The sequence below is a fragment of the Lactuca serriola genome, chromosome 5, assembly GCF_051521515.1.
Source record: "Lactuca serriola cultivar US96UC23 chromosome 5, Lser_US96UC23_V15, whole genome shotgun sequence".
In the NCBI taxonomy this organism is placed as follows: Eukaryota; Viridiplantae; Streptophyta; class Magnoliopsida; order Asterales; family Asteraceae; genus Lactuca; species Lactuca serriola.
This window is the reverse complement of record NC_136412.1, coordinates 225,287,634-225,305,245: the sequence shown is the minus strand read 5'-3', so window position 1 is coordinate 225,305,245 and position 17,612 is coordinate 225,287,634. Positions and strand designations below refer to the sequence as shown.

The window sequence follows — 17,612 nt, the reverse complement described above, 5'->3', positions numbered from 1 at the left end:
TGGCCTTCAAAACTTGGGTGTTACATTAAAATTTTTAAGAATTTTATGAATGTTACATAAATATTAAGAGGGTTGTATACCCAGAGAAAGAAAAGAAAGATAAAGAGATTCTATCTAAGAAATAGTCAAAGAGTCAAAGAAATGTACTTATGAGTACAAAAGTAGATTGACGCTTGCTTGAGAGAAAGTAGTCATGTAGAGGATAAAGTCCATTGTTAAATGGAAAGTGTATGAGATAAGATGAGAGCTTGCACCATGTCATTGATGCTCTAGTGATAACACTGATTAGAGATAGATTGGAAGAGAAAGATGATAGATGTGTAGATAGAGAGAAAGTGGTGCAACAAGTGTCATGATGGACACTTAAGTGAAAAACAAAGTTAGTTAGAATGTTCCATTGTGCTATGTTAAGAGCTAAGGAACATGAGAAGACGGGTCAAGACTTATGAGGAAGTAAAAGATGTAGAGTAAGAGGATAATTTGTTAGTGTGTCTACAAGAGAGAAAGAAGAGGAAATGTAGCTCCTAGGGTGAGAAAAGTAATTTCAGCCTAATCTCAGTTTCTTACTATGACATTTCACTATTTAGCTTACGATCAGACAATTGTTGATGAGTTTCACGAGTCTATATGTGTTCTTGTAGCTTACGTGTATGCGTTCATGTAATATGTTTATATGTTCACATTTAGCATCATTGTTCTCGAAAGGGACAAATGGAGTTGGTTTACAGTCATGTGCTTACATCCGTTGATATTTAATATTTTCAGAAACTTCAGAGGTAGATAAATGTCGTCATAACAAGAATGGAATGATATTTTTTCTCCTTGAGAACTATCTAATCTTTCATTTAAATTTTAAGATGGAAACAATAGTAGACAAAACGTGAAAGTTATGAGCCACAACTTGTCAAAAATAGGAGTTTAGAGAAAACCGAAAAAATGAGTTTTTTTAAAAAAAATAAAAGAGTAAATGTTTAAAAATAAAATCCAAAAATATATTTTAATCGTTTGGCACACATATTTGATTATTTTCCACGGTTCAAGTAAAATCCCAGCAGAACCTCGACGGCCAGTCGGCCATTGCACTGCAAAGACCCTTTCTCTCTCTTTCTCTTGTCCCCAATCTTTCTTCTTCAATCACCATCCTTGCTAAATTAGGGTTCCAAATCTCAATCCTGTAATTGATTTATTTGGGTTTAAAGTTTTGAACTCAGCATCAGAATCAAACAGTAACTTCTAGATCTGCATACAATTCTTGGATCGATTCGACTCGCAGTTAGTCAGATCAGGTAATTCACAATCCATACTGTTCATGAAGTATCATACTGATCATTGGTATCAAAAATCTTAATTGAAAATTTGAAAATTTTCATGCTTTAATCACATCGGAACATTTCCTCTGTAATCTCATAATCCATATGTGCCTCGTTATACTTGGATTACTAACCATTTGTTATTCGTTGCAAGTTCATGAACTTAATCATACTGTATACTTTATGATTGTGTTAGATAGGGAATTTGAAAGACTCTGTATTTGTTATTATCAATAATCCGATCGATTTCGTATTGCTTATGGTTAAACATGCTAGTGATGATTCATATTTTCAGCATAAAGCTTGTGCTGCTTTTACTTTTATATATGTTCTTTAAAAAAAAAGGTAATTTTTATGGTTCTTTTCCCTATAAGCACAAGTTTAAGGTATAAAAATCCCGAAATTTACACCTGATAATCGTGATCTAAAACCATAATTGATTGGCTATATTCAGAGATTCTTATAAACATCGGGACATTTGAAATGGAGTTATCAAACAACATTGCTACAGCCTTGATGAATTCCATGAAAAATGCATCTGATTGGGTGACATTTGCATACGATGCGCCTTTTGCTAGAGCTGTTGTTTTTGGAGTCCCCATTGGAGGTAGAGTTTCAAATCAGTAAATCACAAAAGCTCTTATTCAAGAAATTAATACTGATCATATACTTTTTATATAGGACATTTGTTTGTGGAAGGTCTATTACTTGTAGTTATTCTCTTCTTACTATCTCAAAAGAGTTACAAGCCACCTAAACGCCCTTTAACAAATAAGGTATAATTACCTTTTTTTTTTATATTTTGATTGAGACAAACATTTCTGATAAATCATAAATCTTAAATTTGTGTAGGAAATAGACGAATTATGTGATGAATGGGTACCCGAGTCTCTTATTCCACCTATGAATGAAGAGATGGAAAAGGAAGCTCCGGTATTGGAGAGGTACGTATTTTGAAGAGTATTTGAAATAAAGTGAGAAATGGTTTGTTTATTATTGGTTACATAATATAAGTTGGATTACATTCAGTGCTGCAGGACCACATACAATAATAAATGGTAAAGAAGTGGTGAATTTTGCTTCTGCGAATTACCTTGGATTGATGGGAGATGACAAGTTACTTGTGAGAAAACAAAACTACCCTTTAACCCTTCTTTCTTTATTTTTACTATGATGCTTTCATTTTCATTTATGTAAAGTTAATAATAATGATTAATCGCAGGAATCATGTACCTCTGCTCTCGAGAAATACGGTGTTGGTTCCTGTGGTCCTCGTGGATTTTACGGAACAATTGGTACAATTACAAATACCCAAATAAAATAATCTAGGGTTATTTTTGTCTTTCTGACAATGAACATAAGAAGGGCATTCACGTCTTTTGCACACGTCCCTATCTCATCTCTTTAAAAAGTGTCATTTTTGTCAGAGCCTAATGTATGCCAAACACAGTACAACTTGTTTTGTTCAGTCTTGTCCTGTTAACAACTATAAAAGTGACAATTTTTTTTTTGTTATTTATTTATTTATTTATGTAGATGTTCACCTTGATTGTGAAGCAAGAATAGCGAGGTTTTTAGGAACTCCTGATTCCATACTTTATTCTTATGGGCTTTCGACTATGTTCAGTGCAATTCCAGCATTTTGCAAGAAAGGAGATGTTGTTATTGTGTGAGTATGAGGTCAAACATGTCATTTCTCTCATATTTATCCAAGTTGTCGACAAATAGCAAAGTTTTATCTAATAGTAAAACTTGGGTTCTTACAGAGATGAAGGTGTTCACTGGGGCATACAGAATGGGTTATATCTATCTAGAAGTACAATCATATACTTTAAGCACAACAACATGGAGTCCTTACAAACTACACTTGAGAAAGTCACCCAAGACAACAAACGAACTAAGAAGTTGAGACGCTACATCGTGGTTGAATCTGTGTATCAGGTATTTTTCTTTTTTATTTTATTTAAATTTGATATTAGATGAATAATAAAAGCTGGTAAAATCAAATGTTTTACAGAATTCGGGTCAAATCGCACCACTTGATGAGATAATCAGGCTGAAAGAGAAGTACAGATTCCGTGTTTTATTAGATGAAAGCAACTCTTTTGGGGTTCTTGGTGGATCTGGTAGAGGTTTAACTGAACACTACAATGTCCCCGTATGTTCAATCTCTTTCTCTTATAATGAGACTAAATGACCATTTTACCCTTACATGTCAAACGAAAGTCTTTTTTGTTGTTTATTACTTTGTTGTAGGTTGAGAAGGTGGATATAATTACAGCTGCTATGGGACATGCGTTGGCCTCAGAAGGTGGATTCTGTACAGGAAGTAATAGAGTTATCGATCACCAAGTACTTACCGTTACTACATCTTAATCCTTCTGTCAAAGGGCAAATCCGTAATTTTAACATGAAATAATCTTACAACTTGTTATGACTTTATTTATCTTTGTGTAGCGGCTGAGCAGCTCTGGTTATGTGTTCTCGGCTTCTCTCCCACCATACTTAGCAAGTGCTGCAATTACTGCGATTGATGTGATAGAAGGAAACCCTAAACTTCTAACAAACTTAAGGGACAACATCAAGACATTATTTACAGGGTTGTTGGGAATACAAGGGTTAAAACTTGCAAGTGATATACTTTCACCTATTGTGTTCCTAGTATTGAAGGAATCTACAGGGTCTACAAAGAGTGATCTTCAGTTGCTTCAGGATATTGCTGATCGGGTAACATCACTTGTACTTATTTGAAACATGAAAATTGAAAAAGGTTTTTTTTTTATTTTAATTGTTTGTGATGGAAATGGGATTTTGTAGGTATTGAAGGAACATTCGGTCTTTGTGGTACCTTCTAGAAGATCTACACTTGATAAATGCAAGCTGCCTGTTGGGATTAGATTGTTTGTGTCGGCTGCTCACACGGAATCTGATTTAAGGAAAGCATATGAAGCACTGAAGGCTGTTGCTGCTTCAGTACTCACGCCTCAAAACTGAATACCAAATTGCAGGAGATTTCTTCTTTTTCCCATTTTTTTTCTTTAAAAAAACCATTAATTTATTTGATAGTTTATTGTATCATTCTTGACATATCTAATTGATTTTCTTCATAATTTTGTTTCCTTATTGAATCTTAGCTTCTTTTTAGTGTCAGCTGGAATGAAATCTTAATTTATTCGTTTATATTTGATTGTGAGTTTTGAAGTTATAATTTAATTTTTTATTTAGAGTAAGTTACAATTTTCGTCCCTGTGGTTTGTTGATTTTCTGGATTTGCCCCCGGAAAATAATTATTAACCTTTTTCGTCCTAAAGTATTTTTGTCATGCTTTTAGTCACCACCAAAGTAGGAACCATTAATAGTTATTAGATAGATGTTAAATACATATTAAATAACCATATTTCTCTCATTTTATTATTTTCCAAGGAGTAAAAACAGTTTAAACGTCTTCACAAAATGTACTTAAAACCAAAAACACATATTTTAAGTGTCTCTAAATAAACTATTATTTATATTAGAAACCGGCCAGAATGATACCGCAGAAACTTTATTTAAGGAATCAAAATTTTTTTTACACAACTCAAGGAGCTGAAAACATCTCTGTAGAGAATTAAGCAAGAAAACAGATAGTGTAAAAAATAATAATAATAATAATAATAATAATAATAATAATAATAATAATAATAATCAATAATGTGCGTAGTTATACCCTGTGTGCTGTCCCATGCCATTGAAAGCAGCAGCAACACCACCATTGATCTTGTCCATAGGCCCTTGTACTTGCCCTAGCATCGTATTGTTTCCATATGGTTGTTGCCACACCTGTTGTTCCTGCACAAGAAAACTCTGTTTCTTTTCCAAGTCAGCAAGTTGGACATACGGCGGAGGTGGGACCATAAGAGATGCTGCAAAAGGATCCTGTGGGTCCACTTTTTGTACGGGTTCGCTGGGTGCAGGCAGTGCCAACACTGAAGTTGTTATTGCAGGTGTTATAGTTCTCCCCAACCCAGATACAGATACAGAACTTCCATTATTATCATATATATCATTCAACATCACCGGATCAATAACACCCGTATCAACCTTGTGATTCGATAAACTACTAGCGGATTCCACCAATGCAAGCTCCCAATCAGATTTTCCATTTTCATTTATCTTTGAAGAACAAGGTTTACTTTCAGAAAACAAAGCAAGTGCTAATGTGTTTGTGTTTGTGATTGTGTTTGTGTTTGTGTTTGTGTCTCCATGGTTGTCAACAGGAACAATTTCATCTTTCAGATCCAACAGGTCACCGGTGGTTTGTGGTGGTGTGGTGGTGGATGATGGTCCGTTTTCTATGGCTAAGTTCTTAAGCCTTTTCTTTTTTTCTCTTATAAATCTCTCTAAGGTTACCAAAACTTTATCTGTAATCTTTAGAACTTCGGGAAACTCGGAAGCTCTAGCAACACCTAAATTTTTTGACCATTTGTAAAAGTCAAAAAGCTCGTCGATTGTTTTAGCTGCGCTTACGTATTGATCAAAAGTTTTGACACAATTCGCGTATTCCATTTCGGGTAATCGATCAAGTAAAACACCTAAAGCCTCCCATATATCCGCATAAATCCGAAAACTTTCTCTCAAAACGAGGTGAAGTGCAACAAGAATCATTTTGTTGGTTTTCGCACTTCCAGCTGGCCTACACAATAATCCACGATCAATAAGTCGAAGAAGTTTATTCAATCGTTCCAAAACCCTATCGGGTTTCATCTCTTTAACGGGTGTAACTGCTTTTGATTCTTTTCGTGAAATCGATTCGTAGTATAAATCACCATAAGATTTGGATTTATGACTGATTCCATAACTATGATCATCTCTAAATCCACCATATCTTCCTTCAAAACGCCATTTATCGTTGAAACCACTTAGTTTTCGTTCAAACGCGATGAACTCAAGCTTCTGATCGAGGTACAAAGCGTAATTTTTCACAAAAGCGGAATGATCCCAGTAATTAGAAAGAGCTTCAACGCGAAAATCCGACATGTTCAATACTCGTGTACCTTTTCGGCTTGCGAACATGATCTCTTGACCGAAAATTGGGGATCCGTCTACTAACAATCTGTGTACAAGCATCAATGCCTTCAATGCCACGACCCAATCGCTTGTTTTGTTCAATCGTTTTGAGATGTTGTAAACACACGCGCTTACGTATCCTCTTGATTGAGATATGAGGTGAAGGATTTCTCTTATGTATTTTTCTTCAGCTGGCTCAATGTCATGACCTGTTGCTTTCACTATCAGCACCTCGAGATCTGGTGCTACATTGCCTGCAACTTTGGCTAGGCTTATACTAGTTTGGTCTTTCACCACACCAATCGCCTTTCTGATTGTGCTTGAAGACATCGAAGCAATAATTTCACCTCTTACCTTGGATTTATCTCACTGATTGTTCTTCTGCTCTTAATTAAACAGCAAGTCTGCAGAGAAATCGATTGAGATATAACATGTATGCAAATCAAGACAACACTAATTAGGTAAATCGACGCGTTTTTTTTTTGTTTTGCAGAAAAACCTAATCGAAGAATTATCAGAAGTCTCAACTAACATTATGCAATTTGTAGCATCTGTAATAGAGTGAAATACAGTCATCAAAATTCGTACAAATTAATTAAATTGAACGCGAAGTTTATATGCATCTCTTTGTTCGGGATGGAGAAATTGTGAATACGATCGATTAACATTATAAGTTTACATTAAAATTAACAAAATGTCAAAACACGAAGCAATTTCTCAAAATTATATACGTTTCTGCACGAAAGCAACGTCAAAACTATGATTAAGGTCTCAGATTACGATCATTCGTGTAATTTGAGCTACAGGTGATGATCATGATCACTTCCACAACGATTCGCAAATTACGATCTAAAATAATCGCATATATACAGTTACGAACACTGCATCGTATATACAAAGTCAAAGAGAGAGACATGGATGAAAAACTTACCGACAATTGTCAGAGAATTTGATGCTTGATTAAGAATGGTGGAAGAAGCTCCGATCTACGAGAAAGGTGAACGCTTTACAAAACCAAAAATGGCGAATGTATTGTATGGGCAACTTTATGTATGAGTGGTATGACGAGTGTTCCTTTTTTTAAACATCTTAAACTTTTTTAATTCGCCCCCTCAAGTAACCTTGAGTTTCTTAAAACCCCCCTGCGTATTTGACCTTTTCCACCAAAAAGGCAAAAACCGTTATTACTCCTTACTAAAATTTGTGTGGATTCTAATTTTCTTCTGTTTGACGACCAATTTATTTGTATCTCTTTTGAATAAAAACGCGTTTATTCGCGTTTCATTTGCTATTTAATAAAATAAAATTAAAAATAATTTTGAGTTTTGTAATTTTATGTACGTGTTTATTATTTTTATGTCGAATTTAAATGGAATATAGTTTTGAATTTTTTTTTTCGAAAGAGTTATAGTTTTGAATTATTCGAGAGTCCAAGTTTGATTTTAGTCTAAGCGCATGACACTCAAGCTTGTAGCCTTACTTTTAGGGTCTGGTTTTTTTCGTTAATGTTAGAGTAAATTACAGTTTTGGTCCCTTTGCTTTATATTTTTTGCATGTTTTTTCCAATAGAAATTTTTGTTGCAAATTTGACATAGTGGTTTTATGTCCAAATATTATTTTGTTCATGGAGCAAACCTTATACCAAAAGAACCAAATTTGTAATTTAGTCTTAGTATTGTAATTATGTTTAAAAGTATAATTTTTTTCAAATTATTTTAAAATTAGAATAGAATATAACCAAATTCCAACCACATTTTTTTATTCATTCAAATGAGAATACATCTTAGTTATCATCGTACAATGAATGAGAAGGCAAACGAGCAACAAGTTGTGCTACTAAGCCTTTTTGTATGGCAAAGACAATTCTTTTGAAGACTACATCCATAGATCTAGATGATATAACATTGTTATGCATGATCCATTGTACTTTATTAAGAAGCTTCATTGCATCCGGTGCAAGGAAACCAAACGTATTAAATGCAAATGGTATGAACACGTGTTGATTTTCTATGCACGATTTCTCATGTTTGGTGACCTTGCATGTGGCAGCTTTTAATGCAGCCTTTCCTGTCATGAAACCCCCGACTCTCAAGCCTACGAGAGGGGATACCCATGTAAGGTCCACGCATGCATGTTTCCCTCCAACCCATCCAAAAATCACAACATCAGCCAGTCTAAGGATTGACCTTCCTTCTGTTGGGTCAGTCAGGAAATTAATAAAAACCTCCTTCTTGGCGAAAACCCTAGCACGCTTAAATATGTCGACCAAAATATCCTTAAACATATCATGCCTGTATTTGAACCTCGAGAGTTCTTTGCAATGAACTGCATGCTCTCCAAAAGAGTCCAAACATGCCTTGCGGCACACCAGACATATCTCGTCAGCTGGGAATATTGGAATCATGAGTCGATATTTGAGGATGGTACAATACTCAACATGAGACATATATTGGCCAAGCCCATCTATAAGGATAACTAGAAGAAAATCTTGAGCATGTGGTGCACGTAAACACTGGAAAACTAATTTCTGCCGAGCCGTCATGTTGAAATGCATTTCCATATTTTGGGCAATATTACTAAAAAGGGCACTCGTCAGTGTATTCTGGGATTTAGAGGGGGGGCGGTGTCCTTAGTAGTAAAAGTACTAAGGTCAATGTCTGGAAGTTTGTTACGAAGAGAGGCTAAGGCACAAACATAATCAGAATCCATGCCATGAATGTTGCTATCCCGTAAGATGTGGTCTTGTAATACCCAATATTGGGCCCTTGAGACAACAAAATCATATGAGGTAGCCTCTACTGCCGAGTATAAACCCAAACTAACAAACCGAATGGGTAAGGAAGCAAGTCGTCACTATATGTCGCCAAAGAAAGTGCCACCACAAACCACAATGTCCTCAATCGTCCCGCGCAACCCATTATCGAAGAACAAAGTCGCCTCCTCCATGTGAACGGGTTGGCACGTCCTCAGTCCAAAGAAAAGTTTTGCAATACCCATACAAGACCAAAGTAATGCTTTGAATATGATCATAAAACTATACTATCTTAAAATAAGATTCTACTTATAAAAATAAATTGTTTGAGGAGGTTTAAGTCATTTTCATACAATTATGCAGACTATCACCACTCATAAAAAATGTAATTATTTTTCACATTTTTGTTATATACTTGAAAACAAAAGTTCCAATTTCATTATCACAATAGTTATATAAATTTTCTTCAAGTTTATTCAATAAACCATTATGGTTGTGATGTTTAAAACTTTACAATCCAATATGTAACATCTTGTATTTCCGTTTTGGATATACCCTAGGGGTAGCATTGTAAATAATTTAGTTAATAAAATTTCTAATTTGGTGTTTAGATAGTTAATTATATAAAGGGAAGTGATTCGTACACAACAACTTTTTGTCATACACAACTATTTATACATTATAAAGTTATACAATACAACATTTTAAAGCATCAATTGTTGTGTATGGAGAAAAATTGTTGTGTACAAATCATTTCTCTTATATAAATTATTTAAAAGAGGTAATTGATGAAATGCGTAATTTAGATGGGCAAAAATTAACAATTTTGTTGGATTTGACTTTTAATAGTCAAAGAGAATTGACCAAAAGGAAATTAGATAAGAAATATGTCCAACGGTTCAATTAACGAATAGTGCTAATTTTACTAATTTAACAGAAATGGGTCTGTCTATTTGTTGGATTTAATTACTAAATCAATCAATTAAAAGGAGTTGGGAAGTTAAAACTTCAAAATAAAATGGGAATTACCGATATATTATTTATAACAAAAATAATATTTTTTTAAAAATGTATATGGTTAATTATAAAAGGAATTTTTATGATTAAAGATGGAAGACCTTTTAATATCCCGTACTATGTTAAATGTTTAACTTTTTTATAAAATAAAATTATAAATAACAAAGGTATGGAATTAATTAATAAAAAGGGCCTAAAGGTGTACGATGAAAAAAATAGGAATTTAAAAGCATTTATTAGCATGTGATGGCATCATAATATTAACCAACTTAAATTTAATTAAAAGATGTATTTCCATTTGATAAAAGATAATTTGGTTGACAATTAAAAAAGGGTTAACGGAAGATCAATAAAAATAGAAAAGGACAAATGTAAAACTTGGTTGCTCTCTCAAACTGGAAGTTACATGAGTTAGTTATTTAAAGGCCTTATATGGTATTTTGACTATTAATTTTTTTATTTTGATTATTTTAGTATACTTTTAAACTTTTAACAATATTTACCCAAACCACCAAATTCTCCACATGATACTGATAATAATAATAAAAATAAGGATACATCTGATTAAAAACAAGTAATAAAAAGAGTTGATATCAACAAACACAATGTCAATGTCAATGTCAATGTCACCACCAAAACCTTTGTATGTGCTAATATAATAAAGTTAAAACACAACCTTCTTGACAACATATCTTTAAAGATTTGCAGTTTCATCGAAAAACTTTACACCATCATCTTCATCTATAATACCCGATTCTAAATGTCACTACAGACCAGGTATCAATCACTGCCTCCTACAACTCCTTCCTGTACCTAAGTAAACTCTTTTCTTTTCCTTTTCCTTTTTAATAATAAAGAGGTTTTGGTTTTAACTTTTACCTCTGTGTTTGATCAGTTGTACTTGTTGCGCCAGGTGTCATGCTACTGGGCCCCGCCCCATTCTCAAGTGGAGGCGATGTCCCCCATTTCCCTTCTGACTCTTGCGGCTCCAGCACTATCACACCGCCATCTGTCAGTCCTAATGCAAATTGATTCGCTTCTGTCGGATGTGCAGCAATCACAAGCGGATACACCCGAGAACTGCAAAACAAATTTACAAAATTACATTTTTCATCCCTCAGTTTTCATCACCAATTTGCAATTTTGGTCCCTCAACCGTTAAGCGGTTAATTTTTCTTTAAATTGATCATTTCTAAGTATATTGTTTTTTTTTTCTTCCAAGGGCAAAATGGTCATTTTACGTATAATACTCACTTTGGATTTGAAGGCAAGTAGGCGGTGGAACTGATACGACATCGCAATCTGAGAGTTGAGGCGGTTAGAATACAAACGCTTCCATCTTCAAAACCCACGTAAATCGATTGGCTATCGCATGAATAAGTAGCATGTGTGATTAAACCACTTGTTTCTTGTGGGACCCACTGTAGTGTTTTATGTAAGTCAACAAGTCAAACCCGCTAGCTCAAAAAAATTAAATAAAATAAAAAAAGTTAAAAAACAAACCTGCTTGAGGCGTTCAAGTTTAGGTGCTTCATAAATAGCTATTTGAGTTTCATGAACTGCTAGCAAATGAGTTTGATCATTATGGAATTGTACACGTGTGTCCACTATAGGAGCAGCAACACGTCCAGCTGGAATCTGTAAGTGTTTACTTGTTTGTTTCTCCCATCCTTCGGTGCTCCAAACACACAACTTTATATTTTACAATAAAAAAATCCATTAAAAAAAATATCCAAAATGGAATAAAAAAAGTTTGAAACTTGTTTTTGTTACCTGAGAATCGGCTCCGGAAGATACTAGAACATTAAGAATGTTAGAGAAGGCCAAGCCTGTTATTCGTTTGTTATGCCCTTTAAGCTTTGTTTTAACCTGTTTGTAACAAACAATCATTAGTTTGTTTTTCAAAAGATTTAAATAAATACAAATTTAGGTTATTAAATATTTACTAACAACCAACCTCATCGATTCGGACATTGTATATCTGAATAGAAGAATCCTCCATGCCTATTGCTATAATGTTATTGTCTTGTGGATGGAATGCCAGAAATGTGGCGGCAGGTGGTGGTGGCATGAATGTAGTCATTGTCTGCATATACATGAAAGTGGTAAGCAATGCATGAAATAGCAATGTTGTTTCATTGATTCATGAGAATAATAAATAAATACAAAAGTAGGATATGCTATTAAAAAAAACATGTGACCTTAAATGTCATCATATTGAACAAAGAAATCTTTCCACCAGATGCAGACATAACATAGGAGTCATTTTTTGAGAGTGCAAAACATGGAACAGCTTCTTCAGGGTTTGTAGCATCACTAATAACATTAGTCATCAAAATACCACTTGTAGGTTGCCATAATTGAGGGACAACATTCGCAGTAGCCTAAAAAATATTTTTTTAAAAATAAGTTAGGTTCAAAATTTATTTTATTGAGAAAAAATTAAAATAAATAAATGAATAAATACCTTCCCAGATGAATTCCGGTCATTTCGTTGCCATTTCCATAGTTTATGAACCGCATTGGCTGCTAGAGCCAATATTGCAAGTCCCGAATTTGTATAAATCAATCTTGAAACCTGTAAAAATATGTAAAATATAAAATAAGAATTGTTGTGAAGAGTAGAAGAGGATGGAAATGACGAAAATACCCTCATTGCTGAAGATGTTGTATCGGGAAGGCGTAATGATCGGCATTGTGCGGGTTCGGTGATTTCTGTTAGTTTCCATATCCGTGATTTGTCCATTGATTCGTCTACAATTCTAGGCTTCACATCAACCAAGCTTCGATTGTCACCACCATTCTACAATTTTGACCAATTTTAAAAAAAGTCAACATCATCACAAATATTATATATTACATATATTAATATATTAATAAATGAATATTTAATATTTCTTACCATTGCAACCATTGATGGCATTGGTGGAACTCTATCCATAATGCTCGGTCCAGCAGACGGATTAGCCGCACCAAACGTACTCATCGGGGAAGTCTAACAATTCCACATTTTTCATCAGTCAGACAAAATGACCATTTTACCCTTTGAAACAAAATTTTCATTAACCAAGATCTTGATGCCATTTTACATACCTTGACAACAGATGCAGATGCAACTCTTGAAGGGTCAAAAGAACGATTCTCCATGGTTCTTAGCAGCCTAATCCCATCTGGATTTGCTAAAATTTTAATCCCATTTTCGTTTGTTGAAACAGCTAATAAAATCCCTTCTTTGTTAAACCTTATGCAAGGAGAAGCCTGAAGAATTAAAAAAAAAAAAAAAATTAAAAGTAAGTTATTGACAGAGATTTATAAAATATTATATTTAAAAAAAGAAAAAGAAAAAGAATCGTATAGGATAGGATAATTACAGGTAAACCACCCTCAGCATCAATAGTTGTTAATAAATTAACACTATCCATATCCCAAAATTTAATTAAAAATTCATCACCAGCAGCAAGAAAACGGTTTTTTGTAGTATCAAATTGAACAACACCAACAGATCGTTTTCCAAGCCCATTATATGTACGTTTCACAGCTCCTTCACTTTCATTCCATTCCACTATGTACGATTCACCTTCTTTATTTGTCCCACATGAGAATAACCTATATTCCATGTTCTAATTTAACATCATAGACCAAAAGGGCAAAAATGGAATTTTAAAAGTTTTAAAAGTTGAAACCTTGTTCCATCTGCATTGTATGCCATTGTTGTTGATGAATGACCTGGCGCATCATAGTCAACTCTTGAACCCATGTTGTCGTATAACCATGCTTTTATTTTTCCATCCGTTGCAGTTGAGAAAATAAACTAATGTATAAAGAAGTTAATTATTTTTCATAAATTTGAGAAGAAAGAGAAAGATTTTAAATTATATATTGTTATACCTGAATGTTTTCTTTGAAATGTGGACATACGGAATATACAGGGGCTTCATGACCCTCGAATGTGTACTGTTTTGTCCCTGTTACTGCATCCCAGACCTATTATATATAAAGATTTTAAATTTATATACTTTTGAGTTTAAAAAATGTGAATTTAATTTTAAATAGTAAAGGGTGTAACAAAGTTTGTACCTTTATTGATCTGTCTTCTCCACAAGTCACAATGCAAAGTTGTTTGTTTGGGTAAGAGAAGGCAAGATCATTGACACTCCCCACATGAGCTTCAATCTGTACAAAAGAATAAATAAAAAAGATTTCTTTATATCGTTTATATGAATCTAATATAAAAATATAGGCACCCTTTAATTTAAAAAGAAAAAGAAAATGGGAAGTTATAAAATATAAACCTCCAAGTGGTTTCGAAGATCATCACCACCATGGTAAGAGTATATCTGCACCACGTGCTTTGAGTATGCAACACCTGTATCAATTATCAAAGTTCATGATCTAATTCTCAAGGGCAATTTGGTAATTTGGATATTAAATAAAAAAGAAATACCGAAAAGGGTTCCATCAGGGCTCCAAGTTACACGGTTGATTGATGCGGTATAGTCACTAGACAAAGCAGCCTAGCACAGACCAAAGTCAAACAGTCAAGATTTTATTTCTATACAATGTGTGTTTATTTGTTTCTCATTTTTATAAATTTTAATGAAAGTTAGAATGCAAACCTGCAAAGGCATCGAACAAGCACCAAGATCCCAAACCTTGAAATTTTTATGAGCAAGTTTCTCTCTACTACCTAGTTCCCATATCATGACTTCTCCAGTACTTGTTCCAACTGTAATTAGTTAAAAGAAATTGAGATAATAAATAAATGATTAACAGAGTAAAAAAAAAAAAGGATATTTATTTAACTAACCAAGAAGCAAAATTTGCTGAACTGGATGAAAATCCATGCTCTTGACTACTGAACCCTGGTTTAGTGTCATCACTACAGCTTTAGGTAAATCATCAGATGAGTATGAGCTTTGACCATGGCTTTGACCACTGTAGCCAACAGGTAAGATATTCACAGGCAGATGATTCACCTGTAAACAACACATAGATGAGTCAAATAACTCATATAAGGTAAAAATATAAATCTTGAAAGAGATAAAAAGATGCTTACTTCCTCAGATATTCCAAATGTTCTTGTTCTCTTCAATACATGTTCAGAGTCAGCTGTTTGATAGTCAACAGCAGGATTATTGGTTGGAGGCGTTCTGGGGCGCTTTAATAAAGCTGAAAAAAGAGGCAACACTATCAGCAACTTGAAGGACAATTTGGTAATTTGGATAACTGGAGAAAAATATGTACCAGAGTTATTTGGTGGATTGAAACCAAGAGGACCTGCAGAAGCTGATGGATGAGGGACAGGTGAAGGATTTGCCATCCAACCAGCAAGTGATGTTGGTAGGGTTGCTGGTGTAGGCTGAAAAGGCTTCATATACAAACACAAACATATTAAAAAAAATGAAAACTTTATATAAAAATAAATAAATAAATCAAGAATCTTGTTTTCACTTACACCATGAGCACCCAAAGGTGGAAAGCCTGCAGGCTTTGGTACAGAGCCCATTAATGGATTATTTACAGGAGATGGAGCTCTCGCACCATTTGGCTGTGATTGACCACAAGAATGGTCAACAAACAGAGTTTTTATATCTGGATTTGGCTTTGGGTTTTTGCACAGCTGATGTTGCCAATTCAGACTAGAAAACAAAAAAAAAAAAAAAAATGTCAAAATGGTCAACAAAAGTCAACCCCAGATACTGCAAATTGGAAAATTCTGTACCTTTGATTGATAAGTGTACGCAATCTTGAGTTTTTTAATGTTGGAAAGTTTAGCTTATCACGAAACAGAGGATTTGCTTCAATCAGCTTTTTAAGCTCACCCAACATTATACCTCTGGCTGACTTTGTGTCTCCATATTTTGATAATTGCTCATTGTCCCTGTACATAATGTATTTTTTTTATTAGAAACCAACAAAGTTTTATAAAAAATATGGAAAGATGAACTCTTACATACCTGAAATTCTCAAGAGTCAAAAGCTGTGTTATTTCTTTAAAAAGATCTTCATTAAAAGCTGAAAACACCTTCAAGTCTTTCACTAGAATTTCAACAGCTTTAGCACGATCCTTCCTGCAAATTGAATAAATGTTATGAATTTACACATCATTTCAAGAAATGAAAGTTTTTGGCCTTTTCTGCTATTAATTCTATTTCTGGTTTGTATTGCATAACCATTAACCACCAGCCAAATAAATGCCAAAGTAACGAAAGAACTGAATTTTAATAAAAAAAATTATACAGCAACATACTTATCTAGAGCTTCTAGGTACTTCTGCTTTCGTATCTCAAAGAAGATCTTCATTGAATATCTGTTATCATCCACTTTTGTGAATCCTGAAAGATACTTTTCCACCTCATCCCACTCGCCATTTGTCACCATTTCTTCAAAGTAACGAATGTTGAAGAAAAAGCCTGATTCTTGCTCTAACCTAAAGAATTAAACAAACAAAATAAGTTTTTCTTTAAAGTGTATGCATGAATTTAGCAGCAGAGATGTAAAAGAAAAGGGGAAACAGAAACAAGTTAACAAATTCATAAACCCTTACCTGTGAACAGTCTCCTTAAACTTCTCTTCATCTAAAAACTGAAGTATTAAAAATACAAGCTCTCTACTAAGGGACGACATCGCTTTTCCCTTTTCCCCAAAAGCTGCAGAAAATTAAGATAAAATATGAAGTACATAATTAATATAAAAACGACAACCACAAACCCCTCAAAATCGTCATGGATCGAACAACAATAGTTCAACCTTTATTTCCGTGAAATTCAGCTAAATAACTCAACAAGCAAAACCCTAACGAACAGCTCCAATTCTTCGTTCAACAAAACCCGAAATTTCCGTAAACATACAGACTATATATGCATACAAATTCATCTACATCCATGTATGCATAATTAAACACATATAATTATGCATAGATACATAATAACCTACATGTATCATCACTAGGTTTGTGAAAATTATGCAAGATTAGAGGTTTCTTACCTTCGAATTGGAGGATGAAAGATTACAGAAACAGATCTGAGGGTTTGTAGAGAGAGAAACGAATTCCCTTTTACTGAAAATATTTCTTCTCCCTCTTCCTTTAGGGATTTCAAGAGAGAGAAAGCACAGAGAGAGATGTGAATCGGAAAACAAAGACACACGATATAAATAGTGGTGAAGAATACGAGTAGTACGAGATGATAGGGTAAGAGTTGATAAGTAGAGTTCCTTATCATAAGAAGCAAACTATCTTATCAACTGAGAGGTTATACAAACCTCTATAATAATCATTTCGTTTCTTTATTTTTAATTATAAGTTAATACAATTGTAATATGTCTAGTTTTTTTTTTTTTTTTTTTTTTTTTTGTGTGTTTGAAAAGATGACTTTTTTTTTTGGGAAGAAGTTATTTCAGATTAGTTTTATAAAATGTTACTTAGATTAAAAAGTAAGATCCGGGCAGAAAAAAATTATTATGAAATTTCAAAAACAATTCTTAAA

The 17,612-nt window shown here is 33.7% G+C and overlaps 2 protein-coding genes and 1 pseudogene across 4 annotated transcripts; 1 reads left to right on the top strand and 2 right to left on the bottom strand.

The window, feature by feature from the left end:
- Positions 1 to 1,026: 1,026 nt before the first annotated feature.
- LOC145053671 (long chain base biosynthesis protein 1-like) lies at positions 1,027 to 4,420 on the top strand. Of its 2 annotated transcripts, XM_079001759.1 has the most exons (12): positions 1,027 to 1,286; positions 1,765 to 1,917; positions 1,992 to 2,086; positions 2,163 to 2,254; positions 2,340 to 2,433; positions 2,533 to 2,605; positions 2,847 to 2,979; positions 3,077 to 3,251; positions 3,328 to 3,468; positions 3,567 to 3,662; positions 3,768 to 4,037; positions 4,128 to 4,420. In XM_079001759.1, exons 2-12 carry the CDS (start codon positions 1,794 to 1,796, stop codon positions 4,302 to 4,304), a joined length of 1,470 nt encoding a protein of 489 aa, XP_078857885.1. In that variant the 5' UTR covers positions 1,027 to 1,286; positions 1,765 to 1,793; the 3' UTR covers positions 4,305 to 4,420. The 2 variants fall into 2 exon arrangements, with proteins under 2 accessions (XP_078857885.1, XP_078857886.1); XM_079001760.1 differs by lacking the exons at positions 1,027 to 1,286; positions 1,765 to 1,917 and having other exon boundaries at positions 2,348 to 2,433.
- LOC145053670 (putative clathrin assembly protein At4g32285 pseudogene) lies at positions 4,099 to 7,416 on the bottom strand (annotated as a pseudogene). The gene is made up of 2 exons (XR_013684577.1): positions 7,288 to 7,416; positions 4,099 to 6,760 (listed from the first exon to the last, which is right to left on the bottom strand). The product of XR_013684577.1 is annotated as a putative clathrin assembly protein At4g32285 pseudogene (transcript).
- A 3,246-nt stretch (positions 7,417 to 10,662) lies between these two features.
- LOC145053669 (topless-related protein 4-like) lies at positions 10,663 to 17,267 on the bottom strand. Its single transcript, XM_079001758.1, has 26 exons — positions 17,113 to 17,267; positions 16,673 to 16,775; positions 16,376 to 16,555; positions 16,083 to 16,196; positions 15,848 to 16,006; positions 15,581 to 15,764; positions 15,370 to 15,493; positions 15,182 to 15,294; positions 14,933 to 15,101; positions 14,742 to 14,851; positions 14,570 to 14,639; positions 14,418 to 14,491; positions 14,203 to 14,298; positions 14,014 to 14,109; positions 13,809 to 13,936; positions 13,497 to 13,731; positions 13,219 to 13,383; positions 13,028 to 13,120; positions 12,776 to 12,928; positions 12,593 to 12,703; positions 12,327 to 12,509; positions 12,083 to 12,211; positions 11,899 to 11,994; positions 11,629 to 11,817; positions 11,380 to 11,546; positions 10,663 to 11,205 (listed from the first exon to the last, which is right to left on the bottom strand). Exons 2-26 carry the CDS (start codon positions 16,750 to 16,752, stop codon positions 11,001 to 11,003), a joined length of 3,423 nt encoding a protein of 1,140 aa, XP_078857884.1. The 5' UTR covers positions 16,753 to 16,775; positions 17,113 to 17,267; the 3' UTR covers positions 10,663 to 11,000.
- Positions 17,268 to 17,612: the final 345 nt, after the last annotated feature.